The 23,505-nt window shown below is 51.0% G+C and overlaps 1 protein-coding gene across 3 annotated transcripts in view; it reads right to left on the bottom strand.

Annotated features, from left to right (window-relative positions):
- Positions 1 to 23,505, bottom strand: part of KIRREL1 (kirre like nephrin family adhesion molecule 1) — a 120,752-nt gene that overhangs the window by 20,183 nt on the left and 77,064 nt on the right. For all 3 annotated transcript variants that reach the window (XM_019668203.1, XM_019668202.1, XM_019668204.1), the window contains exon 2: positions 1,255 to 1,404. In XM_019668203.1, coding sequence (XP_019523748.1) covers positions 1,255 to 1,404 — 150 coding nt within the window. The remainder of the gene's footprint in view (positions 1 to 1,254; positions 1,405 to 23,505) is intronic.

Raw genomic sequence — 23,505 nt, forward strand, 5'->3', positions numbered from 1 at the left:
TAAACTAGAGAGTCGTGTTAGCTGCAGAAGCGAGGGCTGTGGCAGATGGGACTCAGCCTCTGGCCCTCCGCGATTCAGTCTCCCTTGCCCTCCCCTCTCCAGTTCCCCACCATCAGCTCCCTCCCATTATCTCCTACTGTCCAGAGGCTATTGATTCTTCTCACTCCATATCTATTGATCTCTTTCTCTCTCCCTGTTTCTTTCTGTTTCTATTATCAATAGATCTCCCAGACCCATCTCTTTTCCTTTATACAGATTGCTCTATACACACAAATTTCCCGACTAGTCCTGTACGTGGAACCCACAGCAAATAATCAACAATAAGAATAAAAACATACAGTCCCTCCTACACTTTTATCCTTCCTCTGCTTTACCGTGAACAATGGGTTTTCACAAAGCATATTCTCTCATGTGGTTCAAAACTCACTTACAAGGCAGGCAGGCCTGTGACCATTGCACTGTTTTACACAGTGGTCAGCTAAGGCCCAGAGAGGTGAAGTGGCTTTTTTAAGCTCACCCAGCTGGTCGGTGGCAGAGGCAGGGACTAGTACCAGGTTTCTCGAGTCTTCATCCGGGCTGCCTGGCAACCTTTCCAAAAGTATCTTCCCTTTCTTTGGATAATAGGTTGGTTTTTTGGTTTATTTGTTTGTTTATTTACCAACTCATTATGTTGGCTCCATAGTGCCTAATAAAGGCTTGTTGAATGAATAAATTAAAAAGCGCTCAGGCTGATATTAAAATGAGTTTTTGGCCTCTGAGCAGACATCGCCTGGACAGGGGGCAGGAGAGAAGCTGGAGCAAAGCCAGCCTGGCATGAAACATTCATGGGACAAGGAAGTTTCCTGTCTCCCCCCTGCTCTGCAGGGGACTCTGTCTCCCACACCTCCTCCTTCACCTCTGTCTGCAGCCGCAGCTCTCCTGGTGACTGTCTGTCTGAAGCTCTTTTACATAAAGATCCCTTGGTTTTCTTTGATCCGTCGTCAGGCTTCCCGTTGCCTTTTTTGAGTGAGCCCACAGGCTGGAGGAAAGGCAGAGCTGCGGAGTTTGGACAGCAGTGGAGACAGAGCTCAGGAGGACAGGGAGAGAGCCTGACCCCCACGTACGGGAGGGGAGGGGCTGGAGAAAAGGGAAGGGATGCGGTGAGATGTGGAACTAAGAGAGGCTGGGTCCAGGAGTCTGTTCGGGTGGGCTGGGGGGTAGTGTCGCAAAGATGGGATCGTTTGGATGCTAGGCTGGCTGGGTGGCCCCACTCACCTTTGAGTCCCTGGCCCATGCCCAGCGCCAGCCCGTCCTTGGTCCATTGCACGATTCCCGAGTAGTTGAGCAGCACACAGGGGAGCACGGCCCGCTGTCCCGCCACCACAGTCTGGTCAGCTGGCTCCTGGCTGAAGCGGGTCTGGGTCCCTGGCAAAAAGCCAAAACCAGCACTGGGTAAGGAGACGCATGAGGAGAGAGGCTACCCTTCCCAGGCACTTGCTCCCACGCTGCATCAGGCTGGCGAGAGAGAGAGATGAAGACGGGGCAGGTGGGTCCTCCAGTCCCTGCCCTACTCCAGCCCGAACCCCTTCCCTCCGAGGTGTCACATGCTCACCCTTGATTCCTCTCTCCCTCCATGGCCCATGGAAATGCTTTCAGGAGCCAAAGTACTTAGAAAGTGGCGCAGTGCTATATAATGGCCTTAGGGACTAGGCTAGTCAAACCCTTTCCTTTTACAGAGGAGGACACTGAGGTCTGGGGAGATGACTGACTTACCCAAGGACAGCCAGTGAGTTAAGGGCAGAGCTGGGATTCGAATCTGAGCCTTGGCAGTCTAGGTCCTGGGTTCTTCCCCTACCACCTCCCCCCTTCTCAGTTTGCTTCAGCACTGGCTCTAGTGCTTAATAAAGGCTTATTGAATGAATAAAAAATGATCAGGCTGATATTAAAATGAGTTTTTGGTCTCTGAGCAGACATTGCCTGAGCAGCGGGCAGGAGAGGGGCTGGAGCAAAGTATGTGTAAAGCACATTCCTCTCTTCTAGGAACTTCATAACAAATAAATACTGCTCATGATGGCACAGTTCCCCTCAATCTTTGAGACATGAATATACCACCGTACCTCTACTCGGACATGTGTCGTGTGAGCCAACATGAAGTCACCCACGTGTGCAACTATGCCAGGTAGAATTCCCTATGAATGCATCCAGCGAGTGCATAAGGGCAGCTTCTAGGGGGCAGGAGTGTCCACGTGTGTGTGTGTGTGTGTGTGTGTGTGTGTGTGTGTGTGTGTGTGTGTGTGTGTGTATGAACTGCTTGGGTGGCCGTGTATCCAAAACAAAGTGGCTCTGAAGCTACTTCATGGCATACTCGCGCTGTTCCGTGTGTTTAACCCCGGATCCCACAGGCCGGGGGCACGAGTGCACACACAGGGACATCCTGAACACGCTTGGCCTCCTGCATTGTAGGAGCTGAGAGGTCACGTGACTTTGTTCCCTCTGGCTGTGGGAGCCACACATGGCTGCCCGGCTGGCAGCTCGGCCGGGAGCATTTGATTAGAGAACTGCAGAGTAATTGCCTTTAATTGTGGAGCCTAAATGGAGCAGGGAATTGGATGGCGATTTCTTCTCCCACACTGCTCCAACCCACACACTCCAGCCAGCCTGGTTGCCCGGTGGGGGGCAGACCTGGGCACTGTGCACAGCTCTAAGAGCAGTGCCTTAGCTTCCTGTGTCTGGCTGTGGGGAAGAAGACAAAAGATGGAGGGGCTGTGGGACAGCAAAAAAAGAGGTCTGGGGCTTCCTACCCACGTCCCCAATCTGTCACCCACTGTAACCAAAATCAGCCTTCCCCAGAACTCAGGGGACTCCTTCCCCTTCTTGCCCCTTTCAGTTCTGTAAAGACCACAATCCCCAAGTCCAACTGTTTCCAAACTGAGCTTTCCAAAATTTCTCGGATCCTCCAGCACTTTGTGTGTGAGTAAGCAGACGGAACGTGTCCCTCCCCATTCCGAAACCTCCCTCTAAGGTATCAGAGACAGAGCCCTAGTCTCATGCCTTCCCTTCTTCCTTCTCCGCCTCCAGCTTCATGTCTCCCCTGCTTTGCAAACCTGCTCCACATTCCTCTCTTCCAGGAAGTCCTCCTAGTTTGCTCCCTTAGCTCCTTGGGCAAACATAGCTTGTCCCATCATTCAGTCCTGCTGTCACAGCTCTATCCACGGGATTTCCTGTCCCATGCTCTCAGAGAGTCTGTGCCCATGCTTCTGTTTATCATGGGGTAGAGGGCAGCTGGTGAGTGGGGCATTTGTCCTATCTTGTCCACCAGAACAGTAACCTCTGCTCAAGGCCAAGGGCCATGCTCTTTTCTCTGCATCTCCTGACACATCTGACATCCACATTGGTTGCTGCACATAAAGAGGATCAAGGGAGATGGGGCTGGGCCAGGAGTGGACTGATGGCCAGCATATGATTTAATACAAAGTGGCAGCCTTTTTTTGTTAAGTGTGTAAATCTAGCTCTTTGGGTCTGCAGAAACAGGGCTCCTCCCCCACACTCTGTGAGCAGCAACCTAACTATGATGACCTGACATCTCATCCATGTCTTCTAAAAAAGCAAAGGATAGGCTCACCCATATTTCCAGGGGGGGGGGGTCAGGTGAATAGCCAGCATTATTAATTCAGGCATTGCCCTCATTATTATTCAAATTTATTCATATCATTGCGCATTTCTCTAGTGCAGCTTCATGCTGCAAACCCTCCACACTCCTGTTTCTCCTTTCTAGGGCCCCCAGAGCCCAAGTCAAGGGCTTGGAAGTGGGGTGGCCTGTGATCCCTGGCTCAGAGATGGAATTTATATTCATGGCTTTCCTGTGTGGGGACTGGGAACCCTGATCTCCCACTGAAGTCTCCAGAGGACAGTAAGAAGCTAGCTCCTTGTCCACTGGTGTGAGGATGCAGCTGACCTTGCAGCAGGAGAGAGGTGGGATGTCCTTGGGGTCAGAGCCAGAGAGACGGGGATATTGCCAAAGGGAGGAGTGGTGTGACCTTGGGCGTGTCACTCCCTATCCCAGCCTCCATTTGTTCACTGGTACAGTGAGAAGTCTGGACTAAAAGTCCCTTTTTAAGAGCACAGGTCTAGGAGACAGACAGGTTAGCATAGTGCCTCTGCGGCCTCCTAACCATGTGACCTTGCCACTTAACTCGTTTTCCTCATTGGCAAACTGGGGGATGCAAACACCTGCCTCCTGGAGTGTTGTGAAAATTGAATGGGATAAAGCATATGACATACCTGGTGCATTCCCTTGCATGTGCCCACTAAATGGTAACTATGCCCCTTCTCTATTCTGGGCAGTTAGATAAGTAGAGGGACTGCCAGAAACCTGAGCAGTGACATGACAAAGGAGGTTATCTGTCGTCCTCAGGATTTTCAAGTAAAATACTCTCTTGGTTTAAGCCTGTTTGAAGCAGCTTAGTCAGGAGACAGGGGAATGGAGGCAGTGACCCTGAAAAGAGCGTCCAGAGAGGATGGGAAATGAAGGGTCTAGGGAATTTAATTCACTTGAAAGGCATTCTAGATCCTGAGCCTACAAATGTCGCAGGCAATGTTTCCTGGCCCCAGAACAGCCCCTGCAGCCAAGACAGTATCTGAGACAGAGTCCAGATGCACATGGGTTGTCCTGACTTGGCTCATGATCAGGAGAAAGCCTGATCAGCAAGTCCCATTCCCCCTACTCTGCACACTCCACTTTTGTCACCACTTCATGCTCTTGCACAGGCCTTTCCCTTGGTGGGACACTGCTCTCTCTCCTCCCTGGGGATTCCAATCGTTACCTCCTCTGTGAAGTCTTCTATGACTGACCTGCATGCCCTCACAGGCCTCTACACGCACATCTCACCCCTGCTACGTAGAAGGTCCACCCTGCACTGCCCACCCCCTCCCTGCCCCGGGGGGGACTTGCATCTGGACTGTGTCACTCGGAGCTCCAGCCCCATCACCTAGCACGGGGCCTGGCTGCCAAGGACAGACACAGCAGGTGTTCTGAGTAAGTCTATTGATTGATGGAGTGAGGGTGAGCAAATCCTTGAAGTTAACAGCCTTGCCTTGTGAAACTGCCATCAAGGGAAGGAGGCAGAGCACCCCTGGCCTCAGGTGAGGCTCACAGACTTAGCAGAGGCAGACACAGAGCAGGAGAGTGGAGGGGGAGGAAGGGTTCCCTCTGCAGCAAGAGGTGGGACAGTGCTGGTACAGGGCTTGCAGTCAGGAGGCGCCCTGAAAGAGGGAGTAGAATTAGGCTGGGTGGGGGCAACAGAGCTCTGGAAGGTTCTGATGCAGTGATGAAGGTGGGTGACGAGGACATATGGGGATGGCTGAGGAAAAAGTCCAAAAAGTGAGCAGTGAGATGTAGGCACCAGACAGGACACAACCCCGAAAGGCAGAGGTGTCCTGGGGGCATTACAACCAAAAAGGAGATACGGGCTGTGTCTTTGAGCGTCAAGAAGGCACCAAGAGCCAGTGCCAGTGGCCTAACCGGGATATACACAAATCCGAGGACACACACATGCCTTCAAGATCCTGGTGGCTGGGCCTTCTGCCACCTGTGAGCAGGTCCTGCACTGGAACTGGGGGCAAAGTTGCCATCCCATCTCTGCACCAGCACCCTGCTTCCAGGAAATAAAACCAGTGCCAAACAGAAATGCATAGGAGTGGCGGGGGAGGGGCCTGGCCACAGACAGACTGGGAAAGCAGACCAGCCTCCCTCAGCAACCTCGAATAAACGGCCTTGCCTGCCTGGCAGCTCCAGTCTAAGGCGAAGACGAATCCACGTGTTTTTAAACGAATTCCCTCCTGCTTTGATCTCACTCCCTTACCATCACGGATGTTGTGAGCTCCTAGGCAGCCAATGTAAAGAGGCAGAGCCTACCTGCTGTACACAGGTGCAGGGGCACATGCGTGCACAGGCCCAGCGGGAAGTGCAAAGGATGCTGAGAAATCCAAAGACAGATGCAGAGGGAGAGCAAAAAAGAGAAATTAGGCAGGAAGGGAAGAGGAGATTTTGGTTAGAAAGAGGCCAGGGAAAAAAAAAGACCCAGAGAGAAAAGCACCAGGACAGACCCCACCTGTGGAGTCATGGCGACCCAGGCGGAGGCAGAAAAGAAGGAAGGCTGAGGGCGGCTGAGAGATGGAGATAAAGGAAGACAAAGAGCACAGGCAGGGAGGCAGCGCACGCTGCGCATGGAGGTGGGGTGGGGTGGGGGATGGGGAAGGACAGGGTTCTGTCTCCTGCTCCTTGTCTCTGATCTCAGAGATGTCTTGTGAGATGTCTTGGTTCAGACATGTTACCATGGGCTGGGGGGGTCTCAGACTCCAGGTGCCCTCCGGCTCCACCAGTGTTGCCACCAGGACAGGAAATTCCCAGGAGGCTCAGCCAGGGTTTTCGGGCAGGTGAGAGCTGAACAGGGTGAGGAGGGAGAGGGGAGCACAGAGGGACCCTGGGGAGAAATTAGAAGCAGCGGGTCTCCCTGGGGAGCTCTGTCACACGAGGTGTGGAGGTGTGGTGGGCAGAGCTGGGGAAACTCTGACTTCCCACCGGCTTCCTTCCACCCAGCCTCTCTTCCAGAACGCCTTCCTTTTACCGTGTTTCCCCCCAAATGAGACCTAACTGGAAAATAAGCCCTAGCATGATTTTCAGGGTGCTTGTAATATAAGCCCTACCCCAAAATAAGCCCCAGTTAAGATCATCAGCCAGGGGGCCAGCTGAGTGGCTCAGCTGTTTAAGAGTTAGCTTAAGAGTGAGAGCTCTGAGCAACAGGGCCACCGGTTTGATTCCCACATGGGCCAGCGACGCTGCACCCGAGCTGAGCTGCCTGCACGTGGCAGGATGAGAGCACGTGCTCCTAACAAGACTGCCCGTTCGATGATAGGCTACACCTGCCCACAACTAAGACTGAATTCAGCACCTTGAGCTGAGCTGCCGCTCGGATGGCTCAGTGGATAGAGTGTGTGCTCTTAACAACAAGGCTGCTGGTTCGACTCCCGCATGGGATGGCGGCTACGCCCACCCGCAACTAAGACTGAACACAGCACCTTGAGCTTAGAGGTCACCAGCTGCTGACAGGCAGCCAGATGGCAACTGGTGCCCTCTACAACTAACATTGAAGAACAACAACTTGGCAGGTCTCCCTCCCCAATTCCCCAATACTGTTTCCCCCCACCCATTAAAAAAAAAAAGAAAAAGAAAAAGATTGTCAGCCAGACATGACTGTATTTGAATAAATGTCGATTTTTGTACATGAATAAATGAATAAAATGTGTCTTTTGGAGCAAAAACTAATATAAGACCTGGTCTTATTTTCGGGGGAACACAGTAGTTAACTCCTCCACTCTCACCACTTCACTCCCTAACTCAAAGCACCTCTGGCCTCCCACTTGGAATAATTCCCTCCCCTATTCTTCCTCTGTATTGTTTGGCCTCCAGCTTGTATTATAACCCGTTCCTTGTATTAAAATTTACTCGTGTGTGCGGTTCTGTCTCTCCCACTCCCCTGGGAGTCCCTGAAGAACAGAGACACTTTGATTTACCTTTCCTGTCCCTTCAATCCCAGCAATATTCCTTAATAATAACTCCCAATTATAAGGTGCCAACTATGTGCCAGGCACCAAGGTGCCTCAAAGACATCATTTCTAGCATTAAAGTCCACTACACAGTGGTGGTTTCTCTCTTCATTTTATAGAAAATGGAAATAGTCTCAGAGTACTTAAGGTACAGGCACCAAGTGGCAGAGATGGGAATGAACTCAGGTTTTCAGGCTGCACAGTCTCTGCTCTTGGCACTATGTCATGCTAGGAATATCCAAGAAGTTTCTCCTGAGTGAACTGGACGCATGGCCCCCACCCCGGAGAACTTCCGGTGCCCTTAAGCGCTGCATCCATCTACCACTTCTGATCTCCATTTTACGCCTCCGACTTCCTTCTCAACCCTGTTTACCTCCTGGGAGGGCAGTGCTCCTCAGATCTGACGCTGGCCAGTGTCCTTCACTCACGCAGGACTTGCCCCCACATGATGCCCTCCGCCAGAGGAGGCGGCTTGATGTCAACATCCCTGCATGAAGGAAGAGTGGTCCCCAAGGCTGGGACAACCATCCACAGCATCCAGAGAGGTTTCAGTGATTCGTGAAATGCCAACCTTTAAGTCACTGAAACTAGTTCACTTAATGTACCCAAAAGACCGGTGAGGCCCACTAGTATTTCTAATAAGAATCTGAGTCTCGGAGAGAGAAGCACTATCCCTCTAGTCACACAGCTGATCAGTATTGAAGCCAATAAGCAAAGCAAGGGGCCAGAAGACCTGCTCACCTGTAATGCCATCATAATAGTCTGGCTACTCCTGTCTTCCCACCTCTCACCATCCCCTGGGACCTCCTAGCTCAGATTCTGGCCACTGTGTAAACCTGTCCCCTGGGGCCTCTTCATCTCCCCTTGATTCTGTCCTCTCACCCAGGACACCTTTTCTCTAGCACCATCCCACCTTTCCTTCTCAACCCTGATCTTCCTGGGGAGACAGTGCCTTCCAGCTGTTCCCCAAGTCCCTCCTCCACCCTCAGCACAGCACTGGGGTTCCAAGTTAGGCCAGGAAAGGCCACCTGTCACTGCCTCTGTGTGTGAACACATCTCCTGTCCCCATTGGGCCTGTCCCTGGGGCTGAGACCAGGCTCCCACACAAATGCCTGGTGAGGACAGAGGAGTCGAATTCTATTTCGGACTGAGAACTAATTAAGAGACCTCAAAATCTATCCTATGAGTAGAGAGGCTGAAATGCTAACAGATTCTCAGACATGCGCTGTGTACTTCCTGTGGGCACACATGTACCCACACAAGCACACATCTTCACTGGCGCGCGCGCACGCACACGCACACACCTCCTGCACCTTTGCATTTAAGTACATGTTTCTGCACCCCATGGGTACCCATCTGCACCCATGTCTTGGCACACGTGCCCTGGCAGTCATGTTCCCAGTGCCCTGCCTGCCAGGCCTGGCAGGAGTCAGAGAGGGAGTGGGGCCAAGCACATGAGCAGCCAGGGAAGCCGGGCTGCAGGAGAGGGGGGTGGCGGAGGCCAGGCCCTGTCTCTCTGGATTTATCAAACGAGCAGTAATGAACCCCCTGGGCCAGAGCAGTCCCCATGCTCTCCACTCCAGATTGCTGCTGGTTCAAAGAGGAGCCTTTGATTCACACCGACAGCTTTCAGATGGAACTAAATCTCTCCACGCTCCACTCTTCCTCCCGCTCTCTGCTCTCACATCTTTGCTCTCTTCCTCCCCCCGCAGACTATTTCTCCCTACCCCCGCAGACTATTTCTCCCTACCCCAGCCATTCCTGTTCCGTTCTATGAAAATACAACAGCCAGAGAGGGGCCCTTTCTTTGGATCCTCTCACCGAGAAAAGAGGGTTCCAATTCTCTGGGCAGGGCCAGCAGAAAGGAAAGGAAGGAAGAAAGGAAGGTTTGCACTTTTGAGAGAGGAGAGGAGACGGAGGAGAAGGGAGGAAGGTAGAGAGAAAGGGAGGTGAGTAGGGAGTGCTGGCTGGGGCAGAGCACAGTGAAGGCAGATAGGAGAGAGAGAAACTGGCCCACGGAGGGAGACAGAGAGGCAGGTTCACTGTGGCCCTTGGACCAGCAGCTCCCAGGAGGCGAGCACCAGGCCTGCCCAGCTGACTGAGCATGAAGGACACAGATGTGCTGCTTTTGCCTTATACAGAACCCAGCCCAGAATCTGAAAATGTCAAAATGTGATGTGGCTTTCGAGACTGTAACCCCTTTCTCTGACAGGTGAGGAAACAGGGGTCAGAAAGCGCCATTGCCCTGTTCACAGCAGGGAATCTTGGGTATGGCTGTGAGTAGATGTCAGGTGGTATGGATATCAGATGCGTCAGAAATGACACACCACACCTCCCAAAGACAAGCTTTCAAACATTCATAGATTATTATCACCCCCACGCTCCTGCCCACCAGCATTTACAATATCCAAGCACTGCCTGCACGTCATAGTTTGAAGTGAAAATGAAAGTGAACAGTAGGGGCCTCAAATGTCTTGACTCAATTGACCCACTGACCTTCCCCACCTTCCCATTTTTGGCCCTTTCTCATCCCAGGAAGCTGAACCCATAGGCAGAAGAACCAGTTTCTCCTCCTTCCCCACCCTTAGCCAAGCCACCCTAATGTCTACCTCCAAAGCTGGGGTACGGTAGGGACAGCCGAAGGGTAATCTTTCCAGGGACCAGATGGGATTTTACAAGTGGCCACAATCTGGCCTGGTTTTCTTACATTTGAGCAGACCACAGAGGCTGGCTACAGGCTGCGGGTGATATTCATAGTGACAGGGCACATGAGTATATTGGTCTGCGCCAGTGGATTAGTCACCAAAAGAGGCAGAAACAGAATCCTGAAAGGGGTAAGGGGAACTGGCCCAACACTGCCCGCCAGGGACAGAAAACTCTGGGCCAGAGTCAGGAGGTATGGGCTTATCGGTCCTGGCTCTGCCACCATCCAGCTGCGTGACTTTGGGGAGGCCACTTCACTTCTCTGGGTGTCAGCTTCCTTAAACTGTAAGAGAGGGAGCTGAATTACTTGGACCCCCAAGAGCCCTTCTGGCTCTGATGTTCTAAGTTTCTGCTGCAACATCTTCTGCTCTGCTGGGACCTCAGGCAGACCTTGCTGACGCGCTTAAGGACTCAGCCCTGTGCCCTGTCCCTCTCAGGCTGTGTGGGAGAGGTGGTCTATCTGGGGTCATTCTGGCATTTCCTCCCAGCTGGGTGTGGAGGGAGGTTTGTTGGCTTGTGGCACTAAGACAGTGGTTGAAAGGACCCAGATGATGTATCCACCACAGGAAAAGAAAGGCCATTCTTTGTTTTCCTTATAAGGAACTCCCATCAGAGTTTCTTACACCCCTTTTCACTAGGTTCATAGTAGGAAAAAGGAGGACAGAGGGCAAGCAATTGTGGGTCTCTGAAGTGACTTGCCAGCCCAGGCCCACTCATACTGACTTGGAATTCCTGAACCCATAAAGACTGGTAGGTGCACCTGGAACGCCCCTCCCTCTGCCCCATTTGGACCCTTCTACCCTGCCAGCCCAAGGTACTTGGGCTAGACCTGATTTGACAACTCTATACAAATATGCCCTGGCAGGGGACCCTGAGAATGTTTCATGGAAGGACAGCGGCACTGTGAGCCCAAGTGGTGTTGGATGTAGCAGGTATGACAGGAGGGAACAGAAAGGGTGGTGGCAGGGATGGTGGATGGTTACGCTGAAAAGTTCAATTTCCATCTGGCTTCAGTGGGCAAGGGAAGGGCAGTGAAGGAGAGAGGAGGCAGGTGGCCAGCAAGGACTTAAATAGGAGACAGGATAATAGGAAAGACAGCAAAAGACAGAGAGAGGAACGGAGAAGAGAGAGCAGATGCTAGGACAGTCATAAAACCGATGAAGGCTAGAAGAGCTGGAGGAAGGCACCAGGAACTGTGGTGGAAAGGCGGCAGAGGGAGACGACAGGCCTGCCCCTCCCCCACAACATACAGCAGCAAACAGAGGAGGGGCCCAAGTGCCTGGGTCTCCAGAAATCCCCAAGTCCATAAAGTGAGAGGAAAAGGAACTGAGGCACAGGACACAGAAAGAGAGAGGGCCCAATGTGCAAAGACAAAACAAGAATACTGAAGAGAAAAGGAAAGGAAGAGTCACAGACAGAAAATAGCAAAGTAAGGGAAGAGAAAGAAAGATGGAAAAGACTGTTTTAAGGTCAGGTAGGAAGGAGCGGAAGTGACACTGGTATAAAAGAGAGAGACTAAGGCAAAGAGGCAGGAAAGGGAAAGAGAAGAAAATTAAACTAGAAAGAGAATCTGAAGGTCGGAGCTGGAAAGGGCCTTGATCACCGACTCAACAAGTTTATTTTGAAGAAATTGAGGGTCAGCAAAAAAGAGAGGTATTTGGGGTGGGCATGTCTCCAAACTCCTGGTGGCTTCTGAGCCAGCCTCCCAATTACAGAGAGCCCCCTTCTCCAGGGGCAGGGCACACCTCAAAGTCTGCTTGTCCTGCACTGATGGTGGGGGGAAAGTTGGGGGGTAAGGAGTGTACCTGGAAATCTTCTTTCGCTAAAAGAAGGGAGGAAAAAGGGGGACAGAGAGAGAAATTATGGAGGAGAAGCCTGGAAGATGGATAAAAATGGGAAGTAAGAATCAAGGGGGGGAAAAAAGGAATGAGACGATCTGGGAGAGAAAAATGAGGAGATAAGAACGACAGAGGAAAGAGAAAAGAAACTGGAGAAGGCTGGGGGGACAGGCAGCAGAGGCCTGGGGGCTGTGCAGGCAGATGAGGGGGACAGGGAAGGTCTGGGGGCAGATTAACACCCTGAGGCCTCACCTGAAGGGCTAAGAATTGAGGTCCAAGAAAAGGAGTGAAATCCTTGAGAAATGGAAGGGGTTTTTGAAAGGATTAGCCAAGGGGAGGGTGGTGCTGAGAAGAGGTGGGTTGTATCTGCGGTAATTCCAAAGGCAACTACGGGCTGGGCCGTAGTCTCTCCCCACAAAAACTGTCCCAAGTAACTGCTACCTCTTGCCTCGCTCCTGCACGTATCCTCAAGGGGCTCGCTAATCTGTGCCCCAGGAAGCAGAATGCCTTCCAGGAGGGAGATCAATGAGTCGCCCCTCTTCTCCACCACCCTGCCTTTTCCAGGGCAAACAAAAAGTTTGCCCTGGGGCCTAACCCCATTCTTTCCTCTTACATTAGCTCCTCCCTCAGGCAGATGGCAGAGAAGTGCCAAGCGCTGCTCTGAAAGCCACTCTCTGGGCTCTTTAACATTGTTAGTTACTCCTGTTAGGAATATGGCTTCGGAGTACGATCTGAGAGCAGCTATAATGGCACTCCTAACTCCCCTGACTCTCCATAGAGGTCTCCTGGCACTTTTAGGAATAGCTCCCGAATAAATAGCCTCGACTCTCAGAAATCCAGAAAGGTGAGGGCTGGGGGCAGCAGTGAGGAAGGCATTCTCTCCTGTACCCTGAAACCAAAAGCGCCAGAAGGAAATCCAGGTCTTCGGATACCAGACAGGAGCTCTTAAGGACTCTTCTCTATTTCTGCGTTGAATGAGTTTTATTATATTTCTGCACCCCTTCACACCGCCTCCCCTAAAAAAGACCGGGTGTTACACCTTCATCTCCTTCCAAAGCTGGGCACCCTTCATCACAGATAACTTTGCAGACTCTCTAGCACTTGCCATATGGACTATCTGACTCTATGAGCCAGGTGAGCAACTAATATGGGGAAGGTGTGGGGCTCTGATGAATGCTCTGCATTGGCACTGGCTCTCCACTAGTGTCTCTGAGAAAGGCTGACTTGGCAGACGTGCTACAAGCCCCTAACACAAGTGTATCCCCAGGCCCATTACTGGGCCTTTATTACAAGTCCCCAGGACAGACATTAATGACTGTGACTCCCAGGGCAGCAGATTTTTTTTACTTGTATAAGAACTCCCTAATAGCAATGGTAGTGAGCTCCCCATCACTAGAGGTATTCAAGATAAGGGTGGATGACCACCTGACAGCAGTGTTCCAGAGGGTTCTGGGTAATATTTAAGATCCCTTTCAATTCTGGCACTTTAAAAAATTCTATTCACGCATCTCATATATTTTCTTCTTACTTTGAACACACACCTATCAGATAATCAATTTGTAACAGTTTGATCAAGGTGGACTTAAGTGTTTTGAAATACCGAAATTTAAAGGAAAGAATTCTGAACAGAGCCATCTGCAGGGAAAAGAAACAGTTCAAAATAAATGGCCTAGGATAGAAGTCAAAATAGTCAAAATATAAGTAAAACTTTTGTCCTATGACAATTAATAATGAACCTTCAATGAAATAGCAATGGGACCTGAACATAATGATGTTTTATTTAGACCTGTAGTTTAGTTTGTAGCTATACTGTAGTTTATTCTGGCTCCTTTTTCACATGACTAGATTGTAAACTCCTTGGGGCGACAGATATATCTTAGTTGTGCATCTTCTGAAGTTACTAGAACAAAAGTGCACTGCACACAATAGGTGCTCAACAATTTCTTGTTATTTTGATTGTCTGAGGTTTTGTTTGTTTGTTTTTTAAGATTTTTATTGGGGACTTGGGGGAAGGGAACAGCGCTGGGAAATCAGGGGAAGGGGAACAGACAAGTTGCTGTCCTTTTGTTCTTCAGTCTAGTTGTGGAGGACGCTGCTTCACTGGCCCATGTTGCTATTGTTATTGTGCTCTTCCTGGGTGAGGCAGATAGCCGGCTTCTGGACGGCCGCTCACGGCGCTCACGGCGTCTCTCGGCCACACCCGGTAGCTTATGGCAGCCCACTGCAGTAGGGGCTGCAGCCTACGCTGTCGCCGGCGACTCACGGCAGCCCAGCTCCAGGTCGAGCTGTTGTTCAGCATCTTAGCTGTGGAGGGCAGTGTCACTGGCCCTCATGTAGGATCCAAACCGGGGCCTTGCTGCTCAGAGCTGGCATCCCAAGCTAGCTCTTAACCAACACGCCACTCGGCCGGCCCCTTGTCTGAGTTAATAATTAATGTATAAGGCACCTGCACTCAGATGAAGTCAACTCAATTCAACATTCATGTAACAAACATTTTTTTTTTTTAGTGTCTACTATATACCAGGCACTGTCCTGGGCTCTGGGATGCAACGTGAATAAGACAGATCTGGTTCTGCCATCACCTATTTTATAGTTTAGTGGACATACCCAAGTATCCTGGCAATACAGCATGATGAGGGTCATGATGGAGTGACACAGAGGAAAGTGCCTTAGATCAATCAATAAATTGCATTTTTCTCATGTCTGACTTCCATACTGGTCTTCCCTTGGGTTGAGACCCATATCTTGCTGGCCTTTGTTAGCTCTAGACCCTTTCTACAGTCACACAGATTGGACATTGGAGGCCTTGCTTGGCACACGGTAGATAGTCAATGAATATACATTTACTTACTAAAATTACATTGAGCCTTGAAGAAAAGAAGGATTTTGACAGCCAGAGAACTGGGGGGAGAGCATTTCAGACAAGAAAAACAGCGTGAACCAAGACATGGAGACATAAAAGATGAGTGTGCAGTTGGAATTCAGGCACATAAAGAAATTGAAACCAAGGTCATATCTCTTTAAAAATTAAACTCTTTCTCCTTCTGAGCATTCCTCAGTTTCTGCCCTCCAGAAATTTCTAAGCTGTTGAGAGAAACTAGACATAGATAAAGAAAGAGGTCCAGATTCAGAAAGACAAATGTGGGCGCTGTGGCTGACCCAAGCCGCAATGTGTCAGCCTGGTAAGGTTCAGGGGCGGGCTTAGAAGAATCAGAAGGAATAAGGGTGCTGTTTGGTGGTGTGAATGTGTGCGTTTTGTGTGTGCATGTGCGGGTGGGGGGGTATATGTGTCCTTGTTTGCATTCATGTTTCTAGTGAGCTTATATGTGTTGCTGCATCTATATACAAGTATGTACCCAACAAAAGGGAGAGTGTGGCACTTCTGCCTATAACTAGGACATTCTAGGCTTTCTAATTAATCTCCATTAAAAAGATTTCCCACAAAGGCGCTTCTAAAGGCCCCAAGTTAGGGTCATGTGGATCAATCCTGCTAAAGTAAAAGCAGCTCTGACCAGGCTGCTGAATTGATCCCTCTAACTTGGTTCATTTTATGCGTGCAAGGGGCACAGAATGTTAATTTGCTGCAGGGAGCTGAGGGAGCCTGGAAGTGGAGGCTCTGTAATTAACAGCTGTAGGAGGAGAGTCTCAGTAGGCAGTGACTAGCATAAAGGAGGCAGGACCCAGGGTGGGTGACTCTGGGACTGGAGGCTTGGGCTGGGAGCTCTGGTCTGTCTGCTCCTGATTGTGGCTGCTCTGCCTGACTCGGTCTGCTGGTCAGGTGGACCACGGACACTCCAAAAGCAGGGCAAGCCCAGGGAGAGTCAATTCATTCATCTAACCTGTGTCGGAATTGACAGGACATTGGTGGGCGATACGGTGGTGGTGACAACGTGGGAGTTCATGGGTGACGAAGGGTCCATGGAGAGGCGTACTCTTCGAGGCCATGCGTACTGATGACTGCTCCTGGGACCCCAGAGCAGGTGAAAGCCAGGGCAGCTCTGTGGCCTTATTTCCATGAAGGAGGCAAGTATTTAGCAGAAAGCCATTCCTCCGTCTCCTAGCAGGCCTATACCCATCCAGGGCCCCCTATACATCCTTCAAATTCCCTTCCACCAAACAGTCTTCCCAGAGGGGTTGTCAAGAAGGTATTGATTTTCCTCTCCCATCCCCTTCGAACCAGCCCCTCTGGCCTGTACCCTCATCAATGTTTCTTCACATGTGTTCTTTTCAACGTCTCTACTCACCAAAAATGTCTCTGTTCTGGGAAACCCAACCCCGCTCACTTGTCTCTGTCCTGTGTCAGCCTCAGAACTGCCCACAGGCCGGAGAAACCAGGAGCATGTCACTGATGGAGGTGTTCACTAAAGCTTCACAAAACGCTGCAGAGAGAGAAGCTTGATTGGGCCCATGGCAAAGACGGAGCAGACATGTAGGCACAGGAGAAACGTTGGAGAAAGCGGCCTGCCCCTTCCTTCACACTCGTCTCTGTTTCTCTGATTCTTTCCTTCCCTTTTCAGTCTCCCTGTGTTGTCCTCCTTCCGCCCACTCAGCAAAACGGGGAGCGGGAGTCCCTCCTTCCTTCACCTCACTGGTCTCTGCAATAATCTAATGATTTCTCATTTAGTTGCCCAGCCCTCGATGGAGAGAGGCTCCCTTTGATTGCTTGTGACACCAATCTCACAACAAATTTAGCACCTTGTTTCCTGGAGAAGCCAATATTCCTCCTCGATTATCTCCCTGTAAGGGGGACAGGGCGCAGTGCATTCCAATGAGCAGCTTATGGCTTCCCCGGATATCAGAGTCAATCAAGCTCCTAGTCTTCAGAAGGATGGACGAAGCGGGGTGAGAAAAGGTTCTCATGGGAGCACAGGAGGGCTCCAAAAGCAAGGAAAAGGCAGAGGAAGAGGCAGGGGAACAGGGAGGACTATGGGAAACAGACAGAAGCCTCTGACACCTGGTCCTCAGCAAGTGTCTGCAGATTCTCTGAAATGGAAGGTGGGAATGGAAGCAGTTTGACCTTTGCCCGGTAATTCTGGACGGTCCTTCCTAAGCCACTCCTGAATCCTGGCTTTTCATCCAGCCACTGCCTACACCATCAGCATGGGGCTAACGGAGGGAGAAGAGGATGACCCTGGAGTCATGCCGTTTCACCCTGGAATGAAACAGGGAAGGAAGAGACACTTCCCTACTCCACACCCCCACGCCAGCATTCCTCCACACCTGTATCTTTTCCTACCCAAATCACTTGCTCCTGGCTGGAAGGCCAGAAGAGGCAGGTATCCCCTGAGGGCTCTGCCCCACATGAGTGATGAGGGGAGATGAGAAGAAATTTCTCCAGCCCCGGGGGCCATGCGTTGGAGGGACAGAGCTGGAGGTTCTCTGAAGGAAGGTAATGGAGGAGGCAGGGCAGACTCAACCGAGAGCTGAAGGGACCTTCTGATGGGACCCTGGAAAACGGATCGAAGGTGAAGGAGGGAGGGAACCATACGGGAATGTTGCTTAAGGGCAAGAGGGGAAACAAGGAGAGGCCAGAGAACCTGGAGACAAAAGCGTCCCAAATGTGCAAAAGAAGTGAGAGCCTGGGGCTAGAAGGAGCAATGGCGTGATGGGTGCATACGGTTCATCTGTAATGACTATGGACAGAGAGACAGATGGAGAAAGAGGGGACAAGGCTCAGAGACTCCCAGAATGTGAGCTGTGAGAAAGGACAGGAGTCATCAGGACCCCACTCCGGGAATGCAGGACGCAGGACGCCTGCCAGGAAAGGGGAAGGTGGAGTGGAGGAAGAATGGGGAAGGGACTGATCAGCTAAGAGGGGTGGCAGATGGTTGCTGTCATTAAACGGATTCCAGTAAGTGCAGGAAGCCTTAGACAGCAGAGATAAGCTTGGGTGGGCAGCGGGAGGGGGAGAATTACAGAGCAGTGTCTCAGAAGAAGGAACTTAAACAGAAGCCTTATACCAACCTGTGTACACGTAATGGTTACACGTAATCTAATCCTTATTCCTACTTCAACAGTAACCCGTAACCCAACCTCAACCCCAACACTAACTCCAACCTAACCAAACCTAACCCTAATAATCATTCTAACCCCAAACCCTAACTAGAATATGAGCTTCTTGAAGACAACACATCTCAAATTCCCTCAGTGCCTGGTCAGCAGAAGTGATCAGTAGATGTTGATTGAAAAAATGGGCACATAAACCAAATCTTTATCCCGGTCTTTAAAAGTAACCTCTGCTTTAAGCCTGACCCCTCCTGAGCACTGGTCAATCTCAAGTGCAAGCTCTGCTATATCCCCGCCCCAATCCTAAAGGCCACTGTCCCTAATGACAGTTTTACTTCACTAACTCTAATCTCATTTTTTTCCTGCCCCACACCTCTGAAGAAATGGTTACATTCACCTGGGCAAACAAAGGTAGAGACAAACAAGAGATAACAACTCAACCTGGAGGCCAAATCACGGTGGGAATGGAGGTCCCTGAATTCTTAAGTCTTATTATGGAAGGTGGTTCCAGTCTCTAACCCAGCCGCCCAGAGCTTTCTGCTCCAGGAGCTGTGTCCTAGAAAGTGGGGCTGAACAAGGTCCGGAACTAACGAACCTGATGCTCGAGACACCAGGAAGAGCAAGTTAGATGCGAAGACCTATGTTTGAGCAGACAGACATGGGACATAGAATAAGTGAACAGAATGAGTTCAGGAGGCAGAGCCTGGACTTCCACTCATAGCTGCAACCCTGGGATCCCTTGCTCAGACACAGGGTGCAGGAACCCTTCCTTCACAGAGTGCCCATGGGAAGCCCTGCAGTGGGGAGGGTCCTGTGAAGGTGCTGAATTGCTCTGGAGACACTGCCTATCTGTCACATGACTGGAGCAGGGACATCTCCCTCTGGGCCCTGCCCCTCCCTCCTTGAAATTCCAAGGAGCAAGGCTCTCCACATCTCTCAGGACCTGTCACTGTGGCACCTGGGAGAGGAGCAGAGTACTCTGCTCTGTTCTTGCTGCAGCCGAATCTGATTATCGGGCTTGTGTGATGTGAGCTGGGTTTGCGCCCCAGCTCTGGGAGTGGGATGATAGAGTTAGTGTGTCAAGCCTTTCCCCACGGGATGAACCATCAGGTCCGAGATATCATCTGGAACGTACACACCTCAGACATGTCTCCCTAACCAGGATCCCTGGGAGATTATATATCTTGATAGAAATACCTCTGAGCACCGAAGCACCTGCACGGGCTCCCTGAGTTCTGCTGAAATCAGGATCAGGAACTTCGGGGTGAGAACCCCCAGCCCTGGGTGAGACCTATTGCCTCTGGCCAGCTGCTACATTTGCAGGGGCCACTTTGGGGAAAGGGGTGGAAAGCCTGCCTCTGCCTGTTGAGGGGCCTCCAGGCATTTTTCAGTGACAGCCATGGGCCTTAGAAGCCTGGGGCAGGGCAGGGGGGGAGGAGGGAGAAAGGCAGCGCAGAATAATAATGAAGGCTTTTTAATAACTCGTCAGCTATGGTGTCAGCTGAACAGCAGCGGCAGCACAACCCATTGGGAAAACTTTGTGAGGAACTGTCTTCCTAGGAAGTGCGAGGAGTCAAAAAGGCTGAGGGCAGGGGGAAGCGTTCTTCTTAAGCTCAGCCCCACAAAGCTGTGTGTTGCATCCAGCCGTGGTGCAGGACACAGTGCAGACAGAATTACGGAGCCCCAGGTCTGGCCCTCGGGGAGCTTCCACTCCAGGCCAGACCCACGGGCCATGGACTCGGCGGAAGACAGAAGCAATCTAAGAAGACATTACAGAGCACAGGCGAGACATCCTTCAGGAAAACACATCCTCCGACCTGCTCTATGAAATCAATCAGTTACACGCTTATCAAAGGGCTTCTCCTTTTTACCTAATAATTCACCAAAGAACGGTTTGAAGTAGGAGTGTCATCAAAGAATGTTAGAGAAAGCCCTGATGACCGCATTTCCAATGGCCTCAGTTTTTAGATCAGAACACTGAGGTCCAAAGACATTGCAATACAGTTGGTGACAGAGCAGGACTCCTAGAAACTAGAAATCTGGTTCTCCTATAAAAAGAATGTGATTTTACAAAAATAGAAATTCCATCTACTTTTCAGAGGGTTGACTGCTGCAGACAGACCAGGGTCCTGGTACTCCAGTGCATGGAGGGCAACTGTCCTTTGGGTGGGAACAATGGGAACACTTGGGGGTAACCCAGCATAACCACTACACACCTTCTCTTTTCCTCAGAGCACTCTAGGAGGGCTTTCTGGAAGCGATGACTGTAGATATAGGCTGGGAAATGGAGACATTTCCTGAGCCTTTGGAATGATAGGTGGAAGAGGGCTCAGTGGCAAGGATAGAGTAGAATAGTCTCGGTCTGTGTGAAGCCCTGGGAAGGAATGAAAACAATAGGAGTGCTCATCACGCACATGTGTGAGAGGCACAGGGTCCATAACGGGAAGGCTGAGAAAGGTGCCAGGTCTTAGAAGGGCAAAGACCCGACAGGCTTAGTGGCTCTGAACAGACCATGGGGTCCACAGAAGTAAGCTAACTGGGTCCCCCTGGAAGCTTTGGCAGCCTGCAGAGAGCATCTCACATCCTCATATCCCCAAAATAGAGCAGGGGGAGGGTGTCACCCTTCAGTTGCCTCTACTTTAGGTCCCAGTACTGAGAGCAGGGTATTCACACCTCTATACCATCCACTACCAAGAGCCCCCAAAAGCAGTGGCACTTCTGCATCCCAGGCCCTAAGATACAGCAGGCACTTAGCTAGGGTTTGATGATTGAAAATGTTGGAGTCTTTCTAGAAGGTAAATGAAGGAGAAATGCAGGTCTAGAAGAACGGGGTGAGGGTGAAAAAGGGAGGCATCTCCACACCCTGGCAGAAGGCCAAGACTGAATGATTCCTCCCTGTTTCAGAAAGAGAAACTAAAGCACCCAGGATCAGGCGCATGTTCCAGAGGAAAAGTCCTGAAAGAAACCTGGCAGTCAGCCCCCCTGCCCAGCCAGCCGCTCTGGAAGATGTAAAGTGCTATCTAAACGTGATGCATTATTAACAATTTAGAAATCATATTTCACAGTCACCCGGCTGGAGCTGGGAAATGAATTCTTCCTCCCGCTCTCTGGCAGGGGAATTATTGTTGGAGCCAAATGTGACAGCCGTGACATGTGACAACCAGGGGGGCCAAGAGAAGGAGGTTGAGGGTGGAGGACACAAGCACTCACGGGGCAATTCCTGGGTGCTCCTCTTCTACCCGTGGCCTTGAACCAAACACGTCAGCCCCACCCAGGCAAGGCACCCAACTGACCCCTGTCTTTCCCACTTCATGGTGATCAACCTTCAGGAATCCCTGGCAGAGGGCAGATAAAGCTGTGCCCCAGCCTATTACGCCCAGGCCACTGCTGAGCACCTTGTTGGTGCAGCACCCCTTCCTGCCATGGCCAGGGAGACTCACAGAGGGTGAAGGATGCTTCAACCTGAGGAGAGACAGGTCCTCAGGACGCAGGCACAAGGGCAGAAGATCTAGATGGACAATGGGCCTTACGTCACTACTCCAGGACTTCACAGAAGAGGAGGGACAGAGCAGATCTGGGAGGAGTGCAGTGCAGAAGAAGCTGAGAATGAGTGTCCTGGATGGGCTGAGTGGCCTCCAGGCAGGCCCAGAGGTAAAAAGGGAATGGTGTTGACAAACGGACTGGTTTTGCCCATTTGGGATGAAAGGAAAGGGGTGCGTAGGACAGGGGGTCTGCATCCTGTCCTCGGGAGTATCACCAGTCATGGAACACGGAGGAAAGAGGCAGAGAGTGCGGGGGAGAGTCCTGCCTGCAAAGACCAGTGCCTGCTCAACAGTGAGAGAAAAGGCCTCACGTGATGGATGTGGAAGGACAGTTGCCAAAGCCACTGCCATACCTGGCCCAGGACCCAACCCGTCTCCCTTGAGAGCGCTAGGCTCTTGTCTGTGCGCTCCGTTGGCAGTGCAGGAAGCTTGTAATTAGGCAGGGGAACACATTAACCAATTTTCAATTAAAACCTTATCTGAGGGCTGGCCGAGTGGCGCGTTGGTTAAGAGCTGGCTTGGGACGCCAGAGGGCCCCGGTTCAGATCCCACATATGAGGGCCAGTGACGCTGCCTCCTCCACAACTAGACTGAAGAACAAAAGGACAGCAACTTGTCTGTTCCCCTTCCCCCAATTCCCCAGCGCGGTTCCCATCCTCCAATTCCCCAATAAAAATCTTTAAAAAAACCAAAACCAAAAAAAAACCCTTATCTGAGGGGTGCATAGATGTAAAAGTGGGGAGGCTTGATTCTTTTCTAAGCCTGCCTTCAATATCTGCAGTGCCTGGAGATGCAGGGAGGGTGCCCAGGCAGCCCTGGAGTCATCTAAATTCTGCTTATAATTACATGACTTTTGACACGAGAAGCCAATAAAATAATTGCGAGGCACACAAATTAACAGCAGGTTGGCATTCCCAAGAAGGTGCTTGGACAGCCAGGACACAGGGAGGGGGCTGCTGTGTCTCTCTATGATTTGGGGGCATCCAGGCTGCCAATGCAGACCTCTCCTCAATCTCTCAGCAAAGATCCATGCTATCCAGGTCCTCAGACCTGCCAGCTCATCTCTCTGGGATCCTTAAGCTCTGGGTCAAGGAGGGTAGGGCTGTGGAGCTACAAACAGCAAATGTCAGGCTGTAGGAGCTGAGGAGAGTCTGGTCTCTTTCTTTGCTCCCAACAATAGGCTAGACCAGGGGTCAGCAAACTTTTGAGACGGAAGAACTGCCAGGGGTCAGCAAACTGCGGCTTGCGAGCCGAGCCGCAGGATCTGCAGTAAAATTGAAAATGAAAATAGAACTATCACAGTTTCATTTATAAAAATGTTAAAGGATATAATTCACATAATGATGCTTATATAAGAATATATTTATGGCTCTCGAATAATTTTTCAATTGTTGTGAGGGACAGAATTGGCTCTTCCAGGGGTTGACAAACTTTTGAGACGGAACGTATCCAAAGAGCCGCATGTGGCTCGCGAGCCACAGTTTGCCGACTCCCCGGCTAGACACCCTGAGCTGCTTCCTTCTCATTCACTCAGAAGGGAAGGCATGTGCCAGTCCAAAGTGTTTGGGGCTTAGATTCAATCAGGTGATGGCGCCGCCTCTCAGAGCCCGTTTCATCAAAGGTAAAACAGGGATGGATGGTGGATGGCCCAAGGAAGGGGGCAGCAAGAAAGCCCAAAGCCCTCACAGATGATGCTTAGTGAAGTACACACTCCCATTGCACCCCACAGCCATCTATAGTTTAGGTAGTAAACTTGTCAAGGTCAGGAACTTCAACTTCCTAACCTCTCTGTTGTTTCAATGTCCCCCTGCATTGGCCTCTCTGCAGGAGCA

The sequence above is a fragment of the Hipposideros armiger genome, unplaced genomic scaffold (assembly GCF_001890085.2).
Source record: "Hipposideros armiger isolate ML-2016 unplaced genomic scaffold, ASM189008v1 scaffold_519, whole genome shotgun sequence".
In the NCBI taxonomy this organism is placed as follows: Eukaryota; Metazoa; Chordata; class Mammalia; order Chiroptera; family Hipposideridae; genus Hipposideros; species Hipposideros armiger.